Below are 23,710 nucleotides of genomic sequence, written 5' to 3'. Positions count from 1 at the left end.
TCCAGCCAAAGGTGGCGCTGAGCTAGAGTGGCCAGGGCGCGTACTTTCCCAGCGGCGACGGCCTGCAGCTGGACTAGATGCAGGATGGCTCCGGCCGCCTGGGCGAGCTGATCATGTTGTAACTCGGTCAGCTCCGTACCGCCCGTCATTATCCCGGACATAAACCTCGCTAGCTGCGCGATGTTAGACGTGGCAGCTAGGGATTGAGTCGCGGCGATGAACGACTGGTCGACGGCCTGCAGCTGGACTAGATGCAGGATGGCTCCGGCCGCCTGGGCGAGCTGATCATGTTGTAACTCGGTCAGCTCCGTACCGCCCGTCATTATCCCGGACATAAACCTCGCTAGCTGCGCGATGTTAGACGTGGCAGCTAGGGATTGAGTCGCGGCGATGAACGACAGGTCGCTCCAGTTGGCCAACCGCCTCGCCAATTTCCCGTGGGGAACCGGCTTCCGCAAAGGCACCCACACCACCTCAGGACAAAGGAGAGCCGCCATCGGCCTATCAAGCCGAGGCACCCCCTCCTTCATACCCTCTACCAGACCCACCACCCTCGTGACTCGCACGTAGGCGGGAGTGAGGCCTCCTGTGGGAGACCACCTGTCCCTGACGGACGTAGGCCTCCATTGAGGGGAAAAATGGGTCAACATCAGGGACAGGAGCAGGCAGTGGCTGCGGCAGCGGCACGCCGTTTGCGACGGCCGCCGCCGCCATGAGCTCGGGGAACAAAGCATGCCGTTCCCCCTGCATACTTTCCCCCACCGAGCCCGCGTCCCTCACATTCGACAGACTACTGACCATTGCAGAGCCACATTCCGATGTGGCTGATAGTAGGGCATCTCGTCGCTGAGTCGGAGGTTCTAACCCAACACCAGAATACGAGGGACCCCAAGGAGACATATCACCCCCTGCCAGTTCAACTTGAACGGGAGGCGGACATGACTCCACCGGGGCGTCGAACAACAACCCATCTGCCTCTACCATGTAATCCTCTGTTTCCATCGGCCACGGAGAAACAGACGCATCATTATCCGGCTCCAGCAACTCCCCGAAACCAGGCCGTTCGCGTCTGCAAGCTGCCATCCTACGACGAGAGCGAGCAGACGAAAAAAGCTTGCGTCTCAAATCCTCCGCCACGAGAGGAGCCGGCCGCCCAACGGCAGACGACTCTCCGGCGGCAAAGGAACCAGAGCCGGAACCAGGGCATCTCACAGGAGACGACGCTGGTGCACCAGCTCCTTGGAGGGTGTGGCCAGACGGATGTTGGTATGTAAAGGTACATTTTGTGAGTTTTTATTCAGTGCATATGCACAAAGTGAGATATGTGCAGTAGACGCTGAGCGAGAGCTTATACGACATAGAACTGTGGAACAGTTACCCAACAATATTAGGGAAGCCAATACGTTTGATTTTTTAAATGCAGCTTTACCAAAGCATTTGACTGACTTTACACTATTAGGCGCTGTGTCCACAGGGAATGTTTTTTTCAAGGCGCTGGGAGAGGTCCGCCCAAAAACGCTAGCCGCAGAGAGCGCTAAAACGCGAGGCGCGGCGCTGGGAAAAGGAGCGCGCCTTGCGCGTCTTTAGCATAGAAATGAATGACAGAAAGGAGCTGGCAACTAAAAAAAGGTGCCGACACAGCCCCTTATACTGCACTATTTCTCTGTGATTGCCATTGCACTATTTTTCAATGTTTTATTCCCCATGTTTTTATTCCATTACATTTTTATGTTTTTATTCTCTTTTATTTTATATCTCCGAGGCTGGATATCCGTACTAGTCAATTACTGTTTTCCCACAGATAGGCGGGACGTTTTGGGACTGTGAGCAGGAAATGTGGAAGGCTTTACAAACCAAGTCTTGATTATTATTATTATTATTATTATTATTATTATTATTATTATTATTATTATTATTATTATTATTATTATTATTATTATTAATTATTATTATTATTATTATTATTATTATTATTATTATTATTATTATTATTATTATTATTATTATTATTATTATTATTATTATTATTATTATTATTATTATTATTATTATTATTATTATTATTATATAATTTGAATTCCCTCTGTTTTATTATCTTATTACTTTATTGTATTATTCATAACTTTACTGTCTATTCTATTCTACTATTTTATTGTACTGCACTATTTTACTCTGTCTATTGCTTTTTATTACAGGTTCGAAACATATGGTTATCCTATAACCATAGTTATATGAGTATAGCGAGCGCTCTGCGCTCAAGTGGAACACATCCCATAGCAGTCTAAATACTGAATAAATGTGTCCACATGTACACACCCATCCGCCTGGCCACACCCCCATCCACTCCTCTACATAAGCAGGGGTGTGGCCATACTAACAGCTCCTTCCCAAGTCTTTCACCACCAAAGGCGAAGACCACGGGGTCCTCAGTGAGTCCAACTCAGAGCGCTCGCTATACTCATATAACTATGGTTATAGGATAACCGTATGTTATATTTCGTATTAGCTTACGTTCTGCGCTCAAGTGGAACACAGGAGCTGAGCAGAGCGGAAGCTCGACAAATGTACCCGCTGAGGCACCCCACAACCATCAGAACCGGGGAGGACGCGAGCCCCCGGACCCCCCTAGTGGAGGACGGGAGGGAATCGGATCCGTCCGTGCTAAGAGGGTTTAGCAACTCAACGCACAGGGTGAGCAGACCGTGGGACTTACCTTCCCACAGAAGAACCCACGACTACACACGTGCGCAACCCACATGCCACTAGGGAACAAACGGGAAGAAAAAAAAAACATTACAACCCCTAATATCACGGGGTCAAGGTCAAGAACCCAACCCCGTGGCAAGGCCGTAGCAGCGGAGCGCGAAGGAGGACCCAGCCCCAGGAAGGGACAGGACCCTCCGGAAAAGGGGGCCTGGTGAGGCCAACGACGCCGCAGCATCGAGACCCCACCAGTAGGTCACTAGTGACACCACCCCCCACATCGCCAGCGTATCGGACAGGGCCCATCCAAGAGCAGGCCCTTCCCCCCTACAGCACGCCGCCCTGAAGCCCTCAAGATGCTAGACCCCCCAGGGGAACCAGGCAGCGCGCCGGGGAGACAACCCCCACAGAGGTCGATCCCTCAATCCAGGCAACAGGTCAAAAAAACTCGACCTGTGCCTGGAGCACTGCGGACTAGACAGGCGCCTAAGGGGTCTGCTGAAAACAGCACCCCGGCGGAAGGGGCGTACGGTATGCTGTGCACCATGTTGCAGCCTCCACAAAAAAACCCTAGAGGGGCCGAGGCAGAGAAGGCTGGCAAGATTGGCAGATGTCATGAAAGGTGCGGGGGCACACTCGCAGGCAGACGGGGTCAAGCCCGGCCTAACCCGAGAGTCGACTCCGCTACCAACACACCTGGAAACCAACCACCACCTAACAGGAAGCGGTTGTTCCTATAACCCCCCCAAGAAAAAACTCCAAAACACAACTGCGGGTATACACCGGCTATACAGCAGTACGAGTGTCTCAGTTCTCAAGAAGGGGTTAACCCAGGCCAACAGGTCGACGAGAACGAGTCCGGACCTGGGCCCGGCGGGCCGGGACGTATACAGGGATGCCAGAGGGGCACGAAACCCACCTCGACAGCCCCCTCCCAGCCCCGCCAAGCAGGAGAAGAGAGGGGCGAAAAAAATAATGGAGAAGGACCAGGCTCCTTTAGCACAGCGCAAGGTACAACACAAAACGGACCAAGCAATAGCGAAGGATAACACGCAGTGATATAACCACGAACACCTCCATAACATCAACCCCTGCAACGGCCGGGCCTACCCGGCATTTTCCCCCCGAAAAAGCACAAGTCCTACAGGGTACCAGAACAGCAGATCTGCGCCCCGGCGGACAACGGGTTAACTGACCTGGTCCGGCGCGACCAGAACCAGTCCCGTGTCCTAATCACGCCACCATCCCCAGTCCTAAGAGGGGGGTAGGTACGCGTGTCGATCTAAAACATCACACAGGGCGCCACCAAGGCGGTCAGAACATAAAAGCACCGCGCCCGGTGGCCCACCCCAAAAGCGTGAGACCCCTCCGCCAATGCTCTGATCTATTCCGTTATCTCCCCCCAGAGATGAATGAGAATTCATCAAGACTAACCCAGTACACAGGCGCTCGGAAGAGACAAACTCCATCCCAGTTGCCCCATGAAAACGCTGTTACAATGAATGAGCAACCAAGGTGCGCAAGCCCACGTGTGATTCCACACAGAAGCACCCAGGGCCAGCACTATGTACACGTCGAGACCCAAACATATCAATGGTAATTCTAACAAGAACCCAGATAACGTTCCCTCCAAGCCGCCTGGGAGAGCGGCAGGAAGCCGGCCAAAAGACACGGATATGGGTCCCATATGACGCGCCTGAGGGAAAAACACCCCTGTCAAACCCGCTCTGTATAAAAGAGAGGAGACAGGGAACCCCCAGAGAGACTTCCCACATGAGTAACAATTTGAAAAGATATATGTAACATTGAGCTACGTGACCAAAAGCTCAAGACATATGCAACAGAGCGCAGAGCAGAAAACTTTTGTTTAAGTTCACATGCACCGCAAAACCCATCTTGACAACAACAGAGGTCCACAACATGGAGCCTGAAAAGAACTCACGGAAGTCTCACAACCAATAGAAACGCGCCCAGTGACGTACTCTATGGCGGGGGGAATTCCGTGACCCACCTGGCCAAAAAAGGCGTGGAACCAGGGAACTCCCTACCCCCCCCACCCCTCTCCCTACCCTGTGACACGCTGACCAAACAGTGCGACAGGAAGCCCAAAGGACAGAAGGCCCAACCCCCTGACCAATCAGAAAAGAGGGGAGGAGGGGTTTATCAGTTCACCCCCTCATGACCCCCCACACCCCGGATATGATGAAAAACAACCAGCAGCGATGATACCCACGTAGCCAGCATGCTATATGAAAAGCGTATATCCACAAGGATAAGCTAAACCAATGCATGCCAGCCACAGACGATAACTCGTCTGCGAACGGGTTTTATATACAAGGCTGTAGGCTCATGTGCGAACACGACACCTGTGTTTCATGTTTTAAGAAAAAACACATGTGTTTAAGAGAGGGTCAAGACCACGGTACAAGCTACATATACGAGCACTTCTGTAGGCTAACACTCCAACCAAGTTGTGGACTCGATGCCATGTTTCCAATGTAACAGAATACACACAACCCCCTCAGACAACGGTAAAATGTACCACTATAAGAATGTTGTTCATCTGCCTCTGCGCGGTGGAAGGAAACGAGCGCTTCCTGTCTCCATTTCTCCGCCGTTTCCCGAGTCTCCCTCAGAGTCTCGTCATGGCGTGACGAATCTTCCTTATGACGTTTCCGCTCCATCCGTTGTTGAGCTGTATTGAGTCCACTCCATGAACAATGCCTTAACATCGACTGGATTCGCCATTGCTTGTGTGTTTTTGTTTGAAGAATGTTTGTTTTTGAACCAAAGAACGCTACGCGCACCCTCCACCAAATGTGACAAGCCTGGTGGCCTGTAGCTGTTCCGCAACCGTTCCTACTTCCGGGGTAGGCCTGATTGGCCCCGACAGGCACGTGACCCGCCGCGGCCACGCCCCGCGGCAGCCCCAGGAGCAAGCGCGCTACTGCTGGAGTTCGCTTCGCCTTTCACATCGCTGCCGTTGGCGAAAGCAGGGAGGCGAGAGCGTAGATTTCGCTGTGTATCATTTAATCATTTAACATTTGAAAGGCATACATTAGGCCTGCCGCGATAAGCAATAAATCGATTAATTGCCGCGATAATTAAAATGAATGCAATGATTTTGACGGCGCGATTAATTGCTATTTGCGCGTTTGTTTTAATGAGGCGGACCCAGTGCCCCTTGTCAGTCACTGTCCGTGTTGGGAGGCGGGCTGCTGGCTTTACTACAGAGCACAGCACAGGAGCTCCGTGGGGCTAACGTTACCCCTCATTGTGTCTATTCTACTAGCATTAACGTTACTCATACAAACAGAGTAAACACAGTTTTCAATCAATCAATAACAACATTAACGAGACCCTCGTTGTGTCTATTCTGCTAACGCTAACGTTACCTCTCATTGTGTCTATTCTACAAGCGTTAACGTTAGCTAGGCTGTCTATGCTAACGTTAACGAGCATTAGGCTAACAAGCTGTAACGTTACCAGTCGCGTCTATTTGCTAACGTTAGCATTAGGTAATAACCGGTTTAAAATGGATGGTGATTACCTCACGTTGTGTCTATTCTACTAGCATTAACGTTACTCATACAAACAATCAATAGCGAGTTATATTGATCACGCTATGTACGATAGCCATGCTAAAACGCTAGCACAACATTAGCACCTAACCTAACAACAAGCCTTAACAAGTCAGCGATCTTTTTGCGAGACTAAACTCTCCGCTCGGTGGCAAATTGTGTTGATGTCGGTTTTGTTTAATCAATAAATGAGGCAGAATACACAGTGACTGTATCCTTTGTTTATTGCACTTGTGCCTGCTGCAAACATAATGATTATGAAATCCTAGAGACGCGTCTCTATTCAGTGGTCTGCAGTGTTTCACGTGACTTTTCTGGTACCCAAAAAGTACCTGAAATAATCACAACAATACTTCCGGTCCGGTCGGTGGGCTTCAAAATAAAAGTCTTAAACACCGGAAAAGACGGAGCGGTGGGCTTCAAAATAAAAGTTTTGGGAAATAAATTTCTCCAAAAAAAAAATTCTCTAACCGGTCGCAATAATATCGCTTATCGCGATATTTTCGGGGGCAATTAATCGCCCAGCAAAATGTGTTATCGTGGCAGGCCTAGCATACATTGTTGTCATACAGAAGTACAGAATACTTTTATCCAAAATGCTTCTTACTGTTACACTGTTAGAGACTGTGCAGTGCACGGCTTTAGTCTCACTGGAGTGAGGAAGACCGCTGGTTCTCCAACATACAGCGGTGTGCTCTTCAGAATGTACCGGGAGAAACGTTTACTGTACCCCGCAGACATAAGCGTCTCACAGGGCTGAGCTGTGCACGGCTTTAGTCTCACTCGAGTGAGGAAGACCGCTGGTTCTCCAACATACAGCGGTGTGCTCTTCAGAATGTACCGGGAGAAACGTTTACTGTACCCCGCAGACATAATAAGCATATAAGCAGTGCTACGTTATTTCTGACCGAATTAGTCATTCATTTGTCTGCTTTCGCCAACGGCAGCGATGTGAAAGGCGAAGCGAACTCCAGCAGTAGCGCGCTTGCTCCTGGGGCTGCCGCGGGGCGTGGCCGCGGCGGGTCACGTGCCTGTCGGGGCCAATCAGGCCTACCCCGGAAGTAGGAACGGTTGCGGAACAGCTACAGGCAGCCTGGTGGTGTTCAGACTCGCCACGGTTCAAAAACAAACTAATTTGAATGTCCACACAAGTGCAATATCAATCAATACGAATATTTATTGATTATAGGCATAATTCAGTTCGATAGGCAAAGAGAATGGTCATAATACAGTCCGATGGTCAAAACACAAAACAGGCTCTCGTACAAAAAGAAGGGAATACTCAGAGTAGTCGTCCGGTCCAGGGTCAGTACACAAGGGGGTTTCTCAGCCAGTCTAGGGTCCAGTACACAATGAACACCTTCTCGCCTTCACCTCTCCTCTCACTACCTCTCACCTCACAAACCTCAGAATATCTCAATCTCTCTCTATGTCACAACTCCAACCTCACCTCCACTCAACTCAACTCTGACTAACCTAGTGTATTTGTAGTGTGTGTGTGTGTCTGGGGTGTGTGCACGTGATATGTGGGTGAACTAATGATGCACATGTGTGTTCTATCAGTACTAATCAGCTACCTAATTGTTTCTACTCCTTCCATGGCAATAATATCTCCGGTCCTTCACATATCCATGAGAGGGGGGGCGATATCTACTGTATCTATCTATCCCTCCCTCCAACCCTTTACTTACCAACACATCTTAGTTTCTGGGTTCTGTTGTGTCCCCTGGTTCCCAGCACCAGAGGTAGGAAGTGAATCTCACAGAGACCTGGGGTTCGCTCCACCACCTGGCCTGCTGCACTACGTATCGCCATGATTCCCCGGCGCCCGTGCGTGTTGCCTAGAAACCTCTCTGGCCCCGCCTGGCGCCGCTTCAGCTGGTTCTGACAACGACTCTTCAGAGCCAGGGTCAGGCACTCCTCTCCTGGAGACATAGAGACAAACACACCTTCATCATCATCATTATGATAATCATCACCATCATCGTCTTCCTCCTCTCCTCTCTTCTCTTCTCCCTTTTCCTCCTCTCCTCTCTTCTCCTCTCTTCTACTCTCCTTCTCTCCTTTATTTACATTTACATTGGAACAGCTGCAGGGTCATTACAGTTTTCTTTCGTTTTCTTGTGCGCCCAATAACGTTAACCAAATGAAACCAATGGAAAGAAACACACACGCACTCGCAGACACACACACACAAACACGTGCCAACAAACACATCAACATTCTCCCCCGCCGGACTCACAGGCACAATCAAATAAAAAGAAGACTAGGGATGTCCGATATTATCGGCCTACCGATATTATCGGCCGATATCGGCATTAAAATGTGATATCGGAAAATATCGGTATCGGTTTTCAATTTTTTTTTTTACATTTCTATAGAAATGATGTCCGATATTATCGGCCGATATCGGCATTAAAATGTGATATCGGTTGATATTGGTATCGGAAATTAAGAGTTGGACAATATCGGTATATCGGTATCGGTAAAAAAGCCAATATCGAGCATCCCTAAAGCAGACACATACTTTTCCGGACAGATCATCTGAGCTCCACTGTGTTTAAATCCAAATAATCCTCTGCCATTGTTGTAATATGTCATCTGTTCTCTAGTATTCAGTCTGGTCGTGAAGTTAAATTCTCTCTGGAAGTGAAACTGAAACTTAGCAAGGATAAATTTAAAGGGGCAGTAGGCAAGTGGATGCCTGAACACAGAATGACACCAGTATCACTAATTACCACGGCAAGCCTATAGAAAATTATTCTATTTAATAATAATAATAATAATAATAATAATAATAATAATAATAATAATAATAATAATAATAATAATAATAATAATAATAATAATAATAATAATAATAATAATAATAATAATAATAATAATAATAATAATAATAATAATAATAATTATCATAAATATAATATATAGATTTCAAACATTTAAAAAATTACAAAAAAATTACAAAAAAATTATATTTATAATAATTATTATAAATATATTTTTTCTGTTGTACCGAACTCGTACCAAACCGTGACCCCAATACCGAGGTACGTACCGAACCGTGGCTTCTGTGTACCGTTACACCCCTATCTATTTGTGACGTGAAATACATCTCTTAACTCATTGGACGCCAGTCACGAGTATAGTCGGGTTAACTCGCCGACGCTTGAGCGCCAATCACGAGTATAGTCGGGTTTTAATCGTTATTTATTTTATTAGCAATATCCATTCATTTTCATCCATCCAACCTGATGTTATCGTTGGGAATGGGTCTGAGCTTGCAAAAGGGCAAATACCGCCGCCTATCGTCTCCCGGATGGTATTGCACATCATTGGATTGGATTTGCTGGGGATGTGCATCAAAAAAAAGTCCGGTCCAGGTTTTGCTTCTCGGGCATGCAGTATCGTTATACCACATTGACTGGGGAGACTGGGAGCAGCGTGGATTATGTGTTTTGGATATATAACGTTGGATCAATAAACGCAATCAATATTTGGAATGGCGATCAGGAATTGGATTCATCTTTTTGCAGGACATCAGTGAGACATGTGAGGTAAGGAATTCATGTTACGAATCTTGGGTTAATCAGATGTTCCTTTCACCACCATCGGAGCGTGTGTGTGTGTGCCTGCCGTTGGCGCCGACCAATGCATGGATAAGCGATTTTTCAGCCCGCTTCTGTATCGTGCATGAGGACACATATAATAGCGATAATCTAGCGTTTATTTGAAAACGATTCATAAATCAGCCGAAAAATCACAACGTGTTTTGTGTATTCCACTAAAGGGCTATTATCGCGTCTTTCTCTGGAATTACTATATTCGTATTCAAAACGGTATCAAACGGAAATGTACAGATTCAAAAAAAGAAAACTTTTGTACATGTTGACTGCAAGCAACTCATTGATAAGCGACGGGTGTATTAGACCCATAGCCATAATTTAAGATATATTTTAAGCGTTCGCAAATCTCCCCGTCCTCCCATTGATTAAAGCAGCGACCATCTAGCCATAATTTCCTGGAAGGGGCGTGGCGCTCAATGAGTTAAGAGGTTAAAACCTCACACCTCTAACCTCAAATTGAGTTGAAGAGATTCAAACATTCTGTTGTTGTTTTCCAGTGTCTCCAGCTGAGTCTGGTCTATAAAGTCTAGTTCTAGCTCTTGTTGTAAAGAACACAGCAGGAGGCTGAGCACAAGTTAGGGCAGTGAACCTGTCTCTGTGTGTGTGTGTGTGTGTGTGTGTGTGTGTGTGTGTGTGTGTGTGTGTGTGTGTGTGTGTGTGTGTGTGTGTGTGTGTGTGTGTGTGTGTGTGTGTGTGTGTGTGTGTGTGTGTGTGTGTGTGTGTGTGTGTGTGTGTGTGTGTGTGCGTGCGTGCGTGCGTGCGTGCGTGCGTGCGTGCGTGCGTGCGTGCGTGCGTGCGTGCGTGCGTGCGTGCGTGCGTGTGTGTGTGTGTGTGAGGATGAATTATTGACAGGTGTATGTTAGTGAAAGTATGACCCTGACATCTGGCCCTAGTCTCTCTGACAGCAGGGGGTCTCTCTCTCTCTCTCTCTCTCTCTCTCTCTCTCTCTCTCTCTCTCTCTCTCTCTTTCTCTCTCTCTCTCTCTTTATCACAGCAGGGTCTCTCTCTCTCTTGATCACAGCAGGGTCTCTCTCTCTTTATCACTCACACTTGCTGCATGATTTTGAAAATGCTGATGTGTTCAAAAGTATTGCACTAAAGTATTAGAGGTTGTCATCTGAGAGGCTGTGTGTGTGTGTGTGTGTGTGTGTGTGTGTGTGTGTGTGTGTGTGTGTGTGTGTGTGTGTGTGTGTGTGTGTGTGTGTGTGTGTGTGCGTGCGTGCGTGCGTGCGTGCGTGTGTGTGTGTGTGTGTGGTATTGTTAGTGCTGACATAAAACTGCAGGCCTCAAAGGTTAGCTTAAAATGCCAACTCTACTCACCCTCGCCACACACACACACATGTGCACCCACAACCAAACACACACATACACACACACACACACACACACACACACACACACACACACACACACACACACACACACACACACACACACACACACACACACACACACACACACACACACACACACACACACACACACATACACACACACTTGTGTGGGTGAAGGAGAACGTGTTGTCAGTGAAAGGAAGTCTGCTTGTGATCACCAGCTATAAGTAAATTAACAAGCTTTCATGAATGATATTATGCATAGCTTAACACATTGAGTGCCACGCCCCTTCCGGGAAGTGACCTGGCCTTGCCGTCCATTAACCCCATGTAAACGTAGTTGTAGTTTGTAGAGCTAAACCTATATTTTATATTATAGCTATGGGTCTAATAACGCCGTCGAGTGTCAGTGAGTTGCTTCCAGTCAACGTGCAAAAAACGGATTATTTTTTCATCCGTACATTTCCATTTTATACCGTTTTGAATATGAATATAGTTTGGGTGCTTCTGAGTAATTCCAGGGAACAGACGCGAAAACAGCGTTTTTGTGTAATTCAATAAACACGTTGTCATTTTTCGCCTGATTATCGGATCTTCCTGAAATCAACGCTAGATCATCATTATTATCCTTCCTCGTGCAAGCATGCAATGTGGTTTAGTAGTCCAAACCATCCCTACAAGCGTGTGTTTTGCCGGAGTGTTTAGGACCCGCCCCCACGCCGCAGCTCGTAGAGAAAAGAAACCAACCCGTTTCTAACGGGGTGCAATAATGGCCGAAGGGGTTAGAGGGCAGAACAGCATGCACAAGGTGCCCAGCTGAATTATGAATGGCAATAGCGAATAAAATAAATACCGTGAGAAAAACGTAGATCTATGTTTCCGGCACTCAACGATCGGGCAACAGAAACGTAGTTCTACGTTTTCGGCAACCAAATGGTTAAGAGGCTCAGAATTCAAGATAGAATAGCACCCTGGTTCTTGCATGAGCTGTAAACTTAATGACACGCCTGGTCGTGTGCGAGACACTCAGGTGATCCACAACACTGGCTTGCCTTCAAACAGCTCAGAAACAGATGTACCACAGCTATGAGAAAGTCAAAATCAGATTACTATTCAGATTTAATTACAAGTTCCTACACAAACCCGGCTCAGTTTTGGAAGGCAGTTAACCTTAACCTCTAATTCAATACCTGTTCATATTAGTGTTGACAATTGTGTTATTTCTAGCCAGAATTCAATTAGTCTGGCATTTAATAAACACTTTGCAATTGCTGGGAACCTGTTTGATAGAGAATATATGGGACTTCTTCCTGTTGATGTTAATGTTTATATAGAGACTGATTGTATGAGTCCCCTGGATCACACCCCTCAATTCTTCTTTTCACATGATGAAGTATTAGACACTCTCCAATACATAGATCCCAGGACCTCTACTGGTGAGGATCATTTGGACAATACTTTTCCAAAACTGGCTGCTCCTTTAATTACAGAGCAATTGACACATCTTTTTTATCTTTATATCTCAACAGCAAGATGTCCTAGTGTCTGGAAATCTCCTCATGTGATCCTGTTACATAAAGGTGGTTTTAGAGATGATTTAAATAATTACTGTCCTATCTCCAAGTTACCCTGCTTAGCGAAAGTCTTGGAGTCTTTAGTGAATAATCAACTTAAGTCCTTTCTTGAGACCTTGGCTAAGAACCTCTGCAACTGCGCGCCACCATGTCCTCCCTCCTCACGTGAATGAATGAATGAAAACTTTATTTAACAGATTGCAGAATGGGTACAATATAGTACGGCTCAATACACACAATTGTTAAGGGGATGCAGACCAGAGAAAAACGTTTGTCTTGTTTACATCAGGGTTCCCCATTTTCATTTCATATTGACATTTAAGACATACTCAAGTCAACATACATGACATTTATGGCATAGGGACATATGTAAGGGATAATGTATAGCTACGAGGTCATTGTCGCAAAATAATTGACCGACACAGAGTTTAAAATACAGAGCCGCCTCGGCGAGGTGTTTTAAACGTCAGTGAAGGTCAATTATTTTGCGACAATGATCGAGTATAGCTATACATTATCCCGCTTATTACATGGCTAACTTACTAACAAATATACCTAATTCATTGTACACCATCGACAAGACGAGATCAAATGCAAACGCAGTTGTTCTGTGGCTCTGTCAGCCCAAATAAAGTGATTATTATTATCGGCAGTCGGCAGGTCTGTGGTCTGATTGCACTGATGACTGAGAGTGCAGCTGTGCATATGCTGAGCAGCACTGATACAGTGTTGTAGTGGGCTTGATTGCGAACAGCTGCGCACAGCGGTCATTATTGTCCCACAGCGGTCATTATTGTGTGATAACGGACCTCTGACGCGGGCTATTGACCAATCACAAGCAAGCATTTCGGCGATTGTGAAAACGCCATGTAATAAAGGTATTTAGTACTGATACATTTGTGACATATACGGTATTCAAATATACAGTACTGTTACTCATAGATCCTGACAGAGTATATACATATGATGGGGAGGGGACTGTACATTAGGAGGGGGTGGGTGGGCGGGAGAGAAATATACATATACGGCGGGGAGAGAATATATACATGCGGTGGGGAGGAGACTGTCTATTAGGAGGGGGTGGGGGGTTTGGACATTTACGGTGGCCAGTTTCGAATTGCAGCCTCCCGTAGGTGCTCTTTAACACTTTCAGTGCCACCAGGGGGCGCACGACTTAGTGCTTGAATGCCACCATCGGCGCCAATGTTAACCTTAATATCGCCTAATCTATGTTTTAAATTATGGCTATGTGTCTAATCTGCCCGTCGCTTATCAAAGAATCATTTTCCAGTCAGTGCTGTCAAGGCAGATTGGTTTTTTATCGCTTCATTTCCGTTTGAGAGCATTTTGAAAAGCACCCGTTTTGAGGTAAAAAACAGCCCATTCTGTGATAATCGTCTTTTACTGGAATATTCCAGAACGTTGATATTTGACGGCCTATTTATGAATCGTTTTCAAATAAACGCTAGATGATCAATAGTATACGTGCCTGCACGCACATTCGAGGCGCGCGCTGATAATAGCCGTTTTCATTTCCTCATGGATTTTACAGTGAAACCGCTGGAGCACATATCAGAAAAAAGCGTATATCTTCATCAAAACGAGTCTGATTATCCTAACACTGATAATATAGATTCCTTACCTGACATCAGATGGTATCCAACTGGTATATTCCAATTCCTGATCACCATTCGAAAAAATCGATAAGTGTATAGATCTAACGTGTATACAGTAGAACTCATGCTTGCCGCGGCTCAGAGTCTCCAGAATGAACTCTGGTAACCCCGGCTGCATCAGTGGACTGGAAAATGTGGACTGGAATATTTTTTTTCCCCCATCCATTTTCATTGAGTCCATTCCAAAATCCCTGATGTCATCTGGGAGACGATAGGGGGCGCTTTTTTCACATCTGATCGCCGGCGGCCCTTGGGTAGGCTAGGGTAGGCTCGCATGATGCAATATGATTTCAGATCGCTAAAAAAGCAAAAAAAAATAAAAGAAATCCGAGAAATCTCGTGAGTGGCTTTCAATGTAACTATCGTAAATCCGAGAAAAGCCGTGAGTGGCATAGAAAGTGTTAAGAGCGGAGTGAGTTCCCTTTTCTCTCTCTGACTTTTTAGGTCTTTGATCAATGGCCGTCCACTGTCGATCTGTAATTATTTTGCTTGATTCTGTTACTATTGCACAATGCTGCTACTACTGCATTTATATTTTCCTTCAGTTGTATAACTTTTTATCGTGTGTATATGTTTAGAAATGTTGAGGATCATGTAAACTCGGCGTCATTGAAAATGAGGGTCCGGCTCAATTGACTCACAAGTTTAAGTGAAATAAATACAAATAAATAAACAAATACAATTATTTGTGTATTGACTCCTCTGCCTTGTTTGTAGCAGAGACATCAATAAAATAGCAAAAAAAAGCAATAGAAATAACATAAATGGTAGCAGCAGGAATACATATATGAATTACACTCATTTACAATAGTAATTTACTATAATCTCAGTGTGGGTGGTGTAGTGTGTAGTGTGTGGTGGTGTAGTAGGTGCTGTATTAAGTGGTGTAGTGGGTGGTGTAGCAGGTGGTGTAGTAGATGGTGTAGTAGGTGGTGTAGTGTGTGGTGGTGTAGTAGGTGGTGTAGTAGGTGGGGTAGTGTGTGGTGGTGTAGTAGGTGCTGTATTAAGTGGTGTAGTAGGTGGTGTAGTATGTGGTGTAGTGTGTGGTGTAGTGTGTGGTGTAGTAGGTGGTGTAGTAGGTGGTGTAGTAGGTGGTGTAGTAGATGGTGTAGTATGTGGTGTAGTGTGTGGTGGTGTAGTAGGTGGTGTAGTGTGTGGTGTAGTGTGTGGTGTAGTGTGTGGTGTAGTAGGTGGTGTAGTGTGTGGTGTAGTAGGTGGTGTAGTAGGTGGTGTAGTAGGTGGTGTAGTGGGTGGTGTAGTAGTGGTGTAGTATGTGGTGTAGTAGGTGGTGTAGTAGGTGGTGTAGTATGTGGTGTAGTGTGTGGTGTAGTGTGTGGTGTAGTAGGTGGTGTAGTAGGTGGTGTAGTAGGTGGTGTAGTAGATGGTGTAGTATGTGGTGTAGTGTGTGGTGGTGTAGTAGGTGGTGTAGTGTGTGGTGTAGTAGGTGGTGTAGTAGGTGGTGTAGTAGGTGGTGTAGTGTGTGGTGTAGTAGGTGGTGTAGTAGGTGGTGTAGTAGGTGGTGTAGTGGGTGGTGTAGTAGTGGTGTAGTATGTGGTGTAGTAGGTGGTGTAGTAGGTGGTGTAGTAGGTGGTGTAGTGGGTGGTGTAGTAGTGGTGTAGTATGTGGTGTAGTGTGTGGTGTAGTGTGTGGTGTAGTAGGTGGTGTAGTGTGTGGTGTAGTAGGTGGTGTAGTAGGTGGTGTAGTGGGTGGTGTAGTAGGTGGTGTATTAAGTGGTGTAGTGTGGTGTAGTGTGTGGTGTAGTAGGTGATGTAGTAGGTGGTGTAGTGTGGTGTAGTAGGTGGTGTAGTATGTGGTGTAGTGAGGGGTGTAGTGGGTGGTGTAGTAGGTGCTGTATTAAGTGGTGTAGTGTGGTGTAGTGGGTGGTGTAGTAGGTGGTGTAGTGTGGTGTAGTAGGTGGTGTAGTAGGTGGTGTATTAAGTGGTGTAGTGTGGTGTAGTGGGTGGTGTAGTAGGTGATGTAGTAGGTGGTGTAGTGTGGTGTAGTAGGTGGTGTAGTAGGTGGTGTAGTGAGGGGTGTAGTGGGTGGTGTAGTGTAGTATGTCCAGTGTGTGTCTATGCCCATATTAGGAGTTCCGGTGACAAAATCGGCTTGTACATAAATCAGGCCGAAGCCCATATGGAGTTCTGCCACGTATATATTTGTAGGCTACTTTAGGCCCACTCTGGATGTTGGATGATATAAATGTGGGGTATAAGAGTTTGATTTGTGTAAGAAAAGTAAGCGTACTTATTACTTACGAATATATAAGAAAATACCTGTATGATATTTTACTGTAGTGGTTCCAAACAGTAAAAAACATTTACAGACACATCACAGGCTGCAGCAAACAGCCCTGCCTGTTGCCTCGTATTGAGTCAGCTGTAGAGGATGAAACATGTCTCCATGCCTTTTTTTCCTGTTGGTTGTGGGGCAATCAATTTACGTTCTGGATTATGAATCAGCCTTTTATAGGAATGAGCCACCATTGTTAACAGGATGAATAGGCTATACGCCCCCCCTGGGAAACTATGAGTGCAAATAACATTAATCCTGAAAACTGTGTGTGTGTGTGTGTGTGTGTGTGTGTGTGTGTGTGTGTGTGTGTGTGTGCGTGCGTGTGTGTGTGTGTGTGTGTGTGCGTGCGTGCGTGCGTGCGTGCGTGCGTGCGTGCGTGCGTGCGTGCGTGCGTGCGTGCGTGTGTGTGTGTGTTATTAGTTAAGGACACAATGCCAGATGCTCCATCTTTTGTTAAAATATAAAATGTCTCGGAAGACAGGTGTATTCCATCAAAGATCAAAGATGGTGACTGTCTATGGCAATAATAAGGCTGTGGTTTAATAAGGAGGTTAAAACGTCTCTGGGTTAAGAAGAATCATGCTTTTAAAAGTGGAGACGAAGATCTCTATAAGATTGCCAGATATGAATTTGAACAAGCAGTGAAAACAGCTAAGGCTAAGTACAGAGATAGTCTTGAGGACAAATTGAAAGCTGGGGACGCAAAAGGGGTTTGGCAGGGTCTACATATGATTACTGGGTTCAAGAATAAACAGTCAGCTCAGGATGCGGACCCCCTACTCCCTGATAAGCTTAATGAATTTTACTGCAGATTTGATGTACAGTCAGGTGATCAACCTAGGGTAGCTGAGTGGGGTCTGTAACCCCCAACCCCCCCCTTTGTAGTTGAGGAGCACCAAGATAGAGCCTTACTCCGGAAACAAAATGTTATGAAGGCTGCAGGGCCAGACAATGTGTCTACATTTACCCTGAAAAATGGTGCTGACAAACATGCTTCTGTTTTTACATATCTTTTTAATTGGTTTCTCAGCACACTATATTATACAGCCATGCCATGTGTTGCGTGATTCCATTCTCGAGTTACAAGACGAAATATCCAGTGAGCGTCATTTGACAAGCCGTTCAGACGAGTGACCATGTCCGGTTGTGAGCGGTCCTGAACTGACCAGTCACCGCTGATGGCGAAAATTATTGACCACCGTTGTAGCCAAGGAGCGTCTGCTCCGAAAGCGATCCCAGACGAGCGCTGACAGTGGGGGATGGTGATACAAAAATACGAAGAAGTCCATTGTTTTGACTAGACTAGAGCATCGAAATTAACGGCCATTTTGGATAATCACGCTGAATTATTGCGGTACACACATTACAAAAACCTTTGTAAAACACTCATTCTCTGTGGGATTTTTATAAACTTTGGACCTGTATGACTATAAGACTTCAGGCTATGGAACCGTTTTCCAACTCCTACCTCTGAGCTGGAACCCAAAAACAGGCATCTGGCAACAAGTCGACACAAAAGTAAGGAGCAAATATTTTATTTCAGTGTGTTCTCGAGTTACATGACGATATGTCTTTTCACAGTCCGGGCATCAAATGACCACATCGGACAGTATAAGCTCGAGAACTGACCAATCACAGCTGACGGCGAAAATGATTGGTCAGTGTTGTAGCCAACGAGTTTCCGCTTCCAACGATACACCGCGTGGGGGGGGGGTGCAAATATAGGAAGTAGGTGAAAGTTGATGAGCGAACATGAGTTGTGACTCAGACTTCAGAATGCACGGAGGTTCAAATTCCCAATTAGGTCTCTGACATCAAGGCCACCTAATCATCCCCTCCCCTTAATTGACTGATATCAATCCCTGTCTCCTGAGCCATTCAGCCATTGTGTAGCGTGATGTGTGCCGGGTGCCAGTGTATGGTAGCCATTGAGCCTGCATAGCCCAAGGTTGGGTGCTACCAGTGGTGGTGAAGGAGGCAATTCCCACCCTACAAGCGCTTTGAGTGTCTAGAAAAACAGAAAAGCGCTATATAAATGCAATTAATTATTATTATTACGGAGGTGGATGGCAGAAATGGATTTTGGATCTCTTTTTCTTTTGCTGTCGGTTTACTAAAACCTCTCTCAAACACTCATTTCTGAACGGATCTTTATAACATTTGGACCTCTACTACATAGTATATATACAACTACATTCATAGACTTCAGGCTATGAAACTGCTGTGTTTTCCAGCTCATACCTCTATGATGGAATAATGGAATCTGGAATCTGGCAACCACTAAAGAAAAATGTGAGTACACAAATTCAAGTTCAACTCAAGTCAAACATGTTACTCTATTTCATTCGCACTTGCATTAGTAACTTTTTAGCGTTTTTTTTTTTTTTTTTTTTAATGTTTGTGAAATACTTATTCTACTTCAGGGATTGCATTTTATGTATTCTTGTATGTTTTTTATACTGTATGTCTTTTTCCACTGTTTTATGCTAAAATGAGCATTGCAACGAGACAAATCCCAATCAACCATGTGTTGAAATGGCAATGGCAATCTATCTATCTATCTGTGATAACTGGGAAAGTGTGTGTGTGTGTGTGTGTGTGTGTGTGTGTGTGTGTGTGTGTGTGTGTGTGTGTGTGTGTGTGTGTGTGTGTGTGTGTGTGTGTGTGTGTGTGTGTGTCAAGTCAAGTCAGTTTTATATATATAGCACATTTCCAGGCAGCGGCAGCTGGCACCAAAGTGCTTCACAAGCAAGTTGATAAAAACAAAATAGTGTGATGCAAGGTATAAGATTAAAAACATAGTAAAGCAATGAAAGCAACAAAAACAAAACAATATGGTGCAAGATATAAGATTAAAAAACATAATAAAGCAATGAAAGCAATAAAAACTGGTAGGACACAGTAAAACAAAGAGGATAGAAGGGCCAGGGGTCTAGTGGTGATTAAGTAGGGGGGAAGGCCAAGGAGAACAGGTAGGTTTTCAAGAGTGATTTAAAAGCCTGCATGTGTGTGTGGGTTAGCGGGGACAGCCTGTGTGTGTGTGTGTGTTACGGCTGTCCCCGAAGCCTGTTTTTGGGATTCAAACTTCATCAGGGTTTTTCGAACGGACGTTCGAACATTCGTTTTTAATAATAAAAAAATTATTGAAAAATAATTTTAAATGTTTTATTTTTTAATACATTTTTTATTTAATTTTTTTTAATAAATAAAAAAATAAAATAAATAAACTCAAACTACATCCTCAATTTGAATAAAGTGATTAATCTGATTAAATTAGTATTTTTTTATTTTTTATTATTATTAAATCAACTTTCCAGACCCAGCCCAGGGAGAAGCCCCAGCCCAACTAAATCAATGAAATCAACTTTATTTAATGAATATAACTCATCAGTTTTTAATACTATAATATTAGTGTAGCCTAATCTTTATCTGCAACTGTGAAGAAAAACCCGATTGGTTTAAATAGAAAAAAAAATATTATTTTTTGATTAAGAATTAAACATTTGAATGTTGATTTAGAATTTGAATGCCAACATAACAAACGAAGGTTCGAACGTTCGAACATTTGGGCTCAGCCCTAGTGCGTGTGTGTGTGTGTGTGTGTGTGTGTGTGTGTGTGTGTGTGTGTGTGTGTGTGTGTGTGTGTGTGTGTGTGCGTGTGTGTGTGTGTGTGTGTGTGTGTGTGTGTGTGTGTGTGTGTGTGTGTGTGTGTGTGTGTGTGTGTGTGTGTGTGATTTACCGTACATCTTACCTAGATAGATCCCGTCCATGTGAGCACAGCGTTTCTTGGTTATGTTCAGGTCCACGTAGAGGAGAACCACCGGGTGGCCGAAGTTCTCCGTGGGGCTCGGGTCCAACACCAGCACGGCATCGTGGCCCGTGGAGCCGGGGAACATGTCCTGGTTCCCCTGTGGGGACGTTCCCTGGCCGGCGCCACACTGTACCCCCCAGCTTTAGACACCAGAAGCCCCTCAGACTGGTAGGAGTCCGGCAGGATGGCCAGGACTTTGTCAGAGTTGCCTGTAATTCATCGAATGGGAACTTGAATGATTAAACACATTCATTAAGAAATAGAAAAAATATATGATGTTATTGTGTGTATATTCTGAATGAATGGGTTATTAGATTAGATTAAAATGTACTGTAATCGTACAGCACAAGTACAGTAGGCCTACAATGTTCTAAAATACAGTATCTGAAATAATTTATAAAAGGAATATAACCTTCTTACTGTCTTTTACTATTATGTACTATGCTACTATGTCTATACTACTATCTACTGTGTACCATGGAGCAGGAGACAATGAGATAGGAGGATGAGCATGAAGAGATGAAGCCTCATTTTCAGCTGTTTTGGGTCTTCTCTTGTTACTTCCTCTTCTCTCTGGGGGGGATCATTTACAAGCTATCTACTATGTACTATGCTACTATGTCTATACAACTATTTACTGTGTATTATGCTACTATGTCTATACTACTATTTACTGTGTACTATGTTACTATGTCTATACTACTATGCTACTATGTCTACACTACTATCTGCCAATGGTGGAAGAAATACACAGTCCCTTTACTTAAGTAAAAGTAGAAGTACGAGTACTCTGGTAAAAGTAAAAGTCCTCCATTAAAATTCTACTACATTATTCTAAAGTATTTTTGCCATGTTTTTCTTCAAAGTAACTAGTAACAGATGGATTCAGATAAATGTAGTGGAGTAATAAGTACATTATTTCCTTTGAAATGTAGTGGTGTAAAAGTATAAAGTTCTGAATGAAAATTCTACTATAAAGTACAAGTAGCTCAAAATGTTACTTAAGTACAGTACTTGAGTAAAAAATACTTAGTTACTTGCCACCACTGCCAGCTACTACCTACTATGCTAACATGTTTATAATACTATGCACTCAGAGTGTAGCACTCGAGCTCTGCACTGCTAGACAAACAATACCTTACCTATAGCTGCCAGAGGTAAACCCCTACAGCTGACTTGTACATCATTTGTCAGTCTGGATAAAAGCGTTCAGCTAAATGACTAAACCAAATAAGTTGCCATCTAACCAGAGTGCATATAAACAGTAAAGTGCAATAACAATATGTATAAATGATTAAACTGGAATATATATATATATATATAAATGAGTATGAATTAGTAATAATGCTAATCAGATGTGTTATTATTATGTAGTGATACCGGTATAAATACACTTAGGCCTACTAGTGGTATAACTAATAAGAGTAGGTAATGGATATACAGATATAGATATAGTATACAGATGTAAACAGGAATATATGCAGGTTTAGAAAGGCATCAATAAATATGGTAAAGCTGTTGCCTAGGCTTTAGACTAACTGAAGGTTATGTTTGCAAATGTAAGCCATGTTGAGGTAAATAAATGCATACGAATTTGGAATCATTCTACAATAAATGAATTAATTAATAAATGTATAGTCATGTCTGCTGGCTTGGATAATTCGTTGTCGATGTGCGCACTAACTATAATCTAACTAATGAACCGACCGGAGTACTGAGCCTACCTAAATAAGTTCCCGGTGGTTCAGACACGTAGACGGCCACCCCGGAGAGCTGGAGACGGGACAGTCTCTTACACTCCCCCTCGGACAGCGAGGAGGACACCCGGTCGGACAGAGAGGACGTCCAGCGGCACAGGTTGAGCTGCAGGTACTGGAAGCCCGTCTTCACCCACCTCTCAAGCCGACCGAGCCTCACCTGGTGCGGGCTTCCTGCGCCTCCGAGACAGCCTCCCAAGAAGACACAGAGGAGGAGGACGAGCATGAAGAGATGAAACCTCATTTTCAGCAGCTGTTTTGGTTCTTCTCTTGTTACTTCCTCTTCTCTCTGGGGGGATAATAATTTACAAGCTGCCCCGTTCCGAGATAATATTGTATGTTGACGCCTAAACGTTTGTTTTTTTAAGACGATGGAACTACACAACTATAATTTTCCTGCAGCCCAGAGGATACTGGGTGTAGTCTGGAAGGACCTGATTAAATGCTATAAACAATCTGAACTTCAGATTCTGAAGAGTTTTCTCAGAGTTCTGACCCCGCGCCACGCCAGGCCGGCTGTTTCTAGTCAGTCAGGCGGCGTGGAGATGCGACTCTCTCCGCATCAGACTCCAAAAGCCTGGGGGGGTCAGCCGACTACACACAGCATCAGGAAGGAAATAACTAATCTCTCTCTCTCTTTCTCTCTCTCTCTCTCTCTCTTTCTTCTCTCTCTCTCTCTCTCTCTCTCTCTCTCTCTCTCTCTCTCTCTCTCTCTCTCTCTCTCTCTCTCTCTCTCTCTCTCTCTCTCTCTCTCTCTCTCTCAGTCTTTCCCTCTATCTCTCTCTCTCTCTCTCTCTCTCTCTCTCTCTCTCTCAGTCTTTCCCTCTATCTCTCTCTCCCACAATATCTCTGTCCGCAGGCTCTGACTTGCCAGTAGGCGGAGGAGAGGGCAGAATCAGTGAAGAAGGGAGGAGGGGAGAGGAGAGAAAAGGAGGGGAGATGAGGGGGGAGGAGGGAAGAGAGGGAGGGCAGCACACACACACACACACACACACAAAGCTCATCAGCAGTATTGCATCTATTTATTTGAGTTTTGTGAACTGGACAGTTATCAACCAATCAATCAATCAAGCAACCAACCAACCAATAAATAAACCAATCAATCAATCAATCAATCAAACTAGCAGTCTTCTTCCCTCAGTATGCTTCGTTTAATGTTATTCCTTTGGTGTCCGTAAGTGGTCGCTGTTGTCTGCAGTACCAGATAGTGTTATTGAGACAACCTACCGTATGACCTTTTTAGCCTAAAAGTACAAAATAATGTAGGTTATTGAATAACAACAACAATAACAATAATAATTTCGTGGTGAAAGAAAAATGAATACACTATTTTGAAAAATCGTCATAAATAGT

The 23,710-nt window shown here is 44.7% G+C and overlaps 1 protein-coding gene across 1 annotated transcript in view; it reads right to left on the bottom strand.

Annotated features, from left to right (window-relative positions):
• Nucleotides 1-22,990, bottom strand: part of LOC311228603 (uncharacterized protein) — a 72,119-nt gene extending 49,129 nt beyond the window's left edge. Inside the window, exons 1-3 of the mRNA XM_084314520.1 lie at nucleotides 22,325-22,990; nucleotides 20,541-20,809; nucleotides 7,976-8,209 (exon numbers count right to left, since the gene is read on the bottom strand). Coding sequence (XP_084170646.1) covers nucleotides 7,976-8,209; nucleotides 20,541-20,685 — 379 coding nt within the window. The 5' untranslated portion in view covers nucleotides 20,686-20,809; nucleotides 22,325-22,990. The remainder of the gene's footprint in view (nucleotides 1-7,975; nucleotides 8,210-20,540; nucleotides 20,810-22,324) is intronic.
• Between the last annotated feature and the right edge of the window lie 720 nt (nucleotides 22,991-23,710).

Source organism: Notolepis coatsorum, assembly GCF_963971535.1.
Source record: "Notolepis coatsorum genome assembly, chromosome: 5".
In the NCBI taxonomy this organism is placed as follows: Eukaryota; Metazoa; Chordata; class Actinopteri; order Aulopiformes; family Paralepididae; genus Notolepis; species Notolepis coatsorum.
The sequence above is the reverse complement of the archived record's forward strand: the minus strand, read 5'-3'. Positions and strand labels throughout refer to the sequence as shown.